Source organism: Aegilops tauschii, chromosome 7, assembly GCF_002575655.3.
Source record: "Aegilops tauschii subsp. strangulata cultivar AL8/78 chromosome 7, Aet v6.0, whole genome shotgun sequence".
NCBI classification, from domain to species: Eukaryota; Viridiplantae; Streptophyta; class Magnoliopsida; order Poales; family Poaceae; genus Aegilops; species Aegilops tauschii.
The window spans coordinates 127,247,510-127,253,080 of NC_053041.3; the positions used below are offsets into that span (position 1 = coordinate 127,247,510).

A 5,571-nucleotide genomic window follows, 5' to 3' on the forward strand; every position below is an offset into this window, starting at 1 on the left:
CTCATGGTCATCGAAATGCATGTCATTGGTTTGAGACCAATGAGAATTGTTGGAGCCAACACCCATAGTTGACATATATGCCTCATCGTTGAAACTACAAAGTATATACAACGAAGCAAATAAGCTATCTATATGTATGCATTCAAAAAATAACAACAGCAAAAAGTTGGCAAAATTTTATACCTTTGGGCATTTCCTCGAACACCTTGTGCGCGTCGGCCGCCGGCTCAACAAGTGAGCTCGCCGGCGCTTCGATAGCCGCCGCGTCCGTCGCACGCCCTGCAAGCTTCTTCCTCGACGGCTTAGAGGAGCCGGAGCCGTCCACCGCCTTGTTCTTCTTCGCAGATACCTTGCCGTTCTTCGCCCGCGCCGCATTTGGGAGCTTCGAGAGGGGGGCACGTGGCTTCACGGTGTTCCCAGCTAGAGAACTCAACACAACTGTTCCCAGCTAGAGAAGTCAACACAACTGTTTGCACATGCAATGAATCCCCACTTCGTTGTAAGAGAAATGTTGAAAACAGGTTGCAATACATGCAACCATTTTTTTCAACCGTGTACTGCCCATTTCCATTAATTTCTTAACGGAAACATAAAATCCGTCTCTATTTCATGTTGCAATACAGGCAACATGAAAAAGCAATGTTAACATCATGACGATCTCCAAATGAGGCCTCCACAACCTCCATATTTGAGGCTACGAGGTCATTTTTGGATCGAGCTTCATATTGTTTTGACGATCTTAATGCATGTGACGACTCTGCTAGAGTGTTATTTGTGTGTTGATCATCATACTAGCGATTATTATGATGATCAGACATATATGACACATGTGCTATGTATGGTGGTTAGGAGGAGGAGGTGTTGGGAAGGGAGATGTCGACATGTCGCAACAAATAAATGTGCTCAGGAGGAAGCAGTGCAAGAGATGGAGGAACTCAGGGGAGGCATTATGCATGCATGGGCGAGCTATGAATGGGAGGTGCTCTAGAGGATGTGCTGCTTGCGGAGGAGCTCGGGAAGGAAGAAGGTGGCCAGGGTGGGCACAACTTGACAAGACCAAGGCATCGGCCGAGAGATACCAATTGCCAGGTGCTAAATGGCATCTGGGCAGCGCCGATATGGCTGTCGCAAACGACGAGATGGCCTCTTCCCTTCCGATGATTTCTTCTTTTGACGGCTAGTTCTGTGTGAGTAGGTCAGTAGAGTGGTGGATGGCGATTATGTGCCGACATAGTGCATCGATGTCTAGGCGTCGTTATGAAGGTGTTGGTTTGCAATTCTGCTCCGGGGATGATTTGTTTTCTTCACCAATGATTCCCCAGCCCACCAGGGTTCAAGTCCTGGTGCTCGCATTATTCCTGGATTTATTTCAGGATTTCCGGCGATGCGCATTCAGTGGGAGGAGACGTTCCCGTCGACGATGAGGCGCCTACGGTGACTTCATAAATCTCAAGATGATATGCCGGCTCAGTCTCTCGAAGGTGCTCATAGGGGTAGGGTGTGCGTGTGTATATTCATAGAGGTGAGTGTATGTGCGTATGTATGAGCGATTGCGTCTGTACTGTGTTCAAAAAAAATATGGAATGCAAAAAAAAAACTTTATCAACTATTGTATTCCATCATGAGTTCATGACATGTTGTCCTCGCAGAATTGTTTTCCAATGCGCTACGGATTTGCGGTTGCTTCGCTTTGGTAGGATACCGGGCATATCAGCATCACTTGGAAGGAATCCCCTCATCCCAAGTAAAGCTACCTCTCGCGTCGCCATCATATCATATCGCCTTCAACTTCCATACCATCTCTTTTCCTACCATATATATAGTTATATACAAGAGCCCCTTCTCCACGAACACGAGCATAACATATAGCGATCCAGAGAAACAGGGCTAGATCAGATTCATCCAGAGATCCAGCGAAGAATCGGAGCCTCTTTTTCGCTAGGATTATTAGCTCTCGCGGACAGGAGCGATGGCGAGCGGCGGCTACGGCTACGGCGGCCCCTACTCCTACTACCAGCCTGCGGCCGCGCCCTTCTACTACGCGCAGCGGCCGGCGAGAGGCGGCGGTGGCGGCGGCGGCTCGCGCCCGCCGCTCCACCTCTTCCTGCTGCTCGCGACGCTGCTCCTCCTCGCCGCCACCTCGCTGTACGCGCGGTGCGAGGCGGCGGTGGAGAGCATGGCACAGCAGCTCCGGCCGCTGCTCATCCTGTCCCCGCTGCTGCTCATCGTCGCCGTTCAGCTCTGGGTGGCGACCAGCGGGGATAATCAAGGGCGAGGCGGGGGCGCCCTCGCGTACCTCCTCTCGCAGGTGACGCCGGGGGACCGGTACCAGAGCGGCCATGGCGCCCCGTACGGCCAGTGGGACGGCGGCTCGTCGCCGTGGGGTGTGGCGGTGGTGCTCGTGCTCGTCCTCATATTGGTCTCGTACCAGTCTTCGTTCCAGGAGTGGCGGCTGTTCCCGCTGCGCGGCCGGTGAAGAGGTGCGATGGACGGCGTGAGGTTAGGCTGCGTCGGCGTGCATGAAGCTGCTGCTTGCGTGATCAGGGCCATGGTTGGCATGAACCACTCTGTTGTGTTGTCGGAGGAGCTAGCCATGGTTGGCATGGCCTTTATAATGCCATGAATCCATACATCTAGATGCAGGGTTCTGCTGGTTTTCATACAGCTTAGTTAGAGATGCAAGAATTTCACATGAAGCAGAATTATTTCTCTTGGTGAATGAGCAAATCGATTATTCTTTCATCCTAAAATATACTGGGTCTTTACAACAACATAATGTCAAAACTTGAAGACACGTAGCACATAATAAAATTATTAAAAGGAAAAAAACACATGACATAAAAAAGTCATACGGAAGAGATCTACGCGCAACACAACAACTATTAATATCAACACCACCCTTGGCGTCACCCGGAGAGTTTCTCCAACAACAACGCCTCCAAGAAGAGAAATACATATACACACGAAGGCCACCGTTGAAGACCCAACCATGTAAACTAGATCACAGATTTTCACTCGGAAGAGAAATTACGAGCAATGTCTGGATAGTGTCTTTAGCAAGAGAATGATGTGGAAACACCCGTCATGTACAATAAATGAAGATCGGACTCAGAGTTTTCACTCAAGAATTCGAGAGCATGTGCTCAGAAGGCACCACCAAACTGCATAGCGACAACGCTCATTCGCACCACCCTGATATAGGCATCATAACGCGGCCGAACATTTCCACGTACATGAGGTATCAAGCAGTGTCAAGAGAAGCCGCCGACCATCTATGAGGACACCCTCCATCATTGTCGGATGATCTTCATGGATCCCGCTAACCAGCCACTATGGGAGGCCGCGTGCGTTAGCCTACTCAAGGGCCATTCGGTAGCCCCATGCCTTGCTTGCCATCAACAACCCGCCTTTGGGTGACAGAAAGGATTCAATCTCCACCATGCACACAACCCACAGTAAAGGCAGTTGATCCATGCGAAAGATCCCTACATAATATGAACTCGCAAACAACCTGTTGTGCCTCCCGAGTTTTGCGAGCCTGCCCACATATCATCCATTGATCCATCATGAACTCCGTCAACCGGTAACCCAAATCACAGCACAACAGGGAATTCCTGGCCATCAAAAGCGACTTTGGCAACAAGAGCAGACTAGACTCAAATCGCTTGCCGCCACAGTCAACACACGCACCAAGCACCGTGCTACCGCTGGCCCAGGACCCTCGGATCCAAACCATAGGCGGAAAAGCCCCGCCGCCACCGTCGAGTTGGAGTTGCTCTTGCATCTTTCTAACTTCTGTCGGCGGGTCTCATTGAATATTAAATAGTATTATGATAAGTTTATATTGTATTACCTTCATCCTAAAAAGCGTGCCTAGATACATCCATATATAGACAAATCTAAGACAAACTTTTTTGTGACGGAGAGTGTATAAGGCAAGAAGGTATAATATTTTCATTATGTAAAGAGTTAAATACACCACCGGTGCCTTAACTTATCCGTCACGGTCAGTTTGGTACCTAAACTTGCAAAATACATAAAAGTGGTGTTATAACTTGTCCTCCCGTGCATATACGATGCCTCTGGCTGTATGCGACCGTATGGGCTGCCCGCGTGAAATGCGAGCTAGCGGCTGGCCTACTTGTCAGTGGGCGAGCGATTTTCTTTTGCAGAAAATACCTCATGTTTTATTCAAATTAGAAATATAGATCTCATATGTCAGCATGACAGAGAGAGAAATCGCTCAAATAAATTACAGGTAGACCTACTGCTTAGTGCGGGCATGAGCAGACCATCCGGCAGAACATGATGCGTTCTAGTATTAGCTAGTACTCATATACATAGACCTAGTCCGCGTATCTCTCTGCACTTCCTTCACATGTATTCTTTTTGTTTATTTTTTAGTTCCTGTTTAGTTTTTATATGTAAATTTTACCATCAAAAATACAAAAAAATATAAGTAGGCAATTATTGTGCATTTTAATTCTTTAATCTATTTTCATTATTGTTACTTTGAAGAGGTAAACATGAACTTTTTCCAAATTTTATGTGGATTTAGACAGGTCAACATATATTAAAAATTATTGTGTAAATTTATGCATCCTGATGCAGGACCACAAGCACGGACAATTATTGCCTATATTCATTGATTTAAAATACTACACAATTGCAAAAAATCGACAACATAACTGTTCAACGTGTATTAAAAGTTATTGTCTAATAATAGTAATTCTAGAATGTATTAAAACATGTTAAAGGTGTTTGTAGAAATATAAGAATAATTTTACACAATAAATTTTCTCAATACACGTTGAACATGTTTTTAAAATACATGTTGTCAAGTTTTTGAATGCACGGCAAACCTAAGGTAACCACGAGGCAGGGCACCACGTGATGACTAAAAGGAAGAAATACTGTTTACATCGACAAATAAATCAGCAGGAAAATTCCAACTAGATGCTCTAATGGGATAAATATAATTTAGACCGTAATGAGATTGTTCCGTATGGTAACAAGTGAATAATTTAGGTGCGTCAAACAAATAAATTGTCACTGACGTGTGCATGTATGCATACCACGCACATGAGGTCCAGTATTAAGAAAAATAATACTACAAATGATTAGATACAACACCAAAAATAAATATGATAATTTTATATTTTACATAAGATGGTTTTCCTCTAAATTTAGCGTAAAATCTTGCTTGGTTTACTAGCTAGCTTACAAGGCTGGCACGACTGAGCTCCTGAGTTCGAACTTTGAATCCCCCTTTTCTTTCTTATTATTTTTCTTTATTGTTCACATGGTATCATTGTTATAAAAGCCGCTGTATCTGCCATTTACACATACTGGTGTGTTTGATGTAGTGGTTAACATGTATGTCTTGTGCATGCGAGGCACATTTATTTTTCTTTTTACTATTTCATTCATCCGCTCGCCTGAGCTGATATGCGGGACCGCATTAAAATTAAATCTGAGGGGGCTGGCTCTAAAAAATGTGGGACCATATTAAAAATAAATCTGAGGGGGTTGGTTGTAAAAAATGCCCCCACACTTACATGCAGGCCACCT

The 5,571-nt window shown here is 45.7% G+C and overlaps 1 protein-coding gene across 1 annotated transcript; it reads left to right on the top strand.

The window, feature by feature from the left end:
• Positions 1-1,846: 1,846 nt before the first annotated feature.
• On the top strand, positions 1,847-3,876 carry LOC109760623 (uncharacterized). The gene has a single exon (XM_020319437.4). It carries the CDS (start codon positions 1,970-1,972, stop codon positions 2,474-2,476), a length of 507 nt encoding a protein of 168 aa, XP_020175026.1. The 5' UTR covers positions 1,847-1,969; the 3' UTR covers positions 2,477-3,876.
• Positions 3,877-5,571: the final 1,695 nt, after the last annotated feature.

Excerpts from the sequence above, each read along its gene's own strand:
- LOC109760623 (XM_020319437.4), top strand. The coding sequence starts at position 1,970 with ATGGCGAGCGGCGGCTACGGCTACGGCGGCCCCTACTCCTACTACCAG.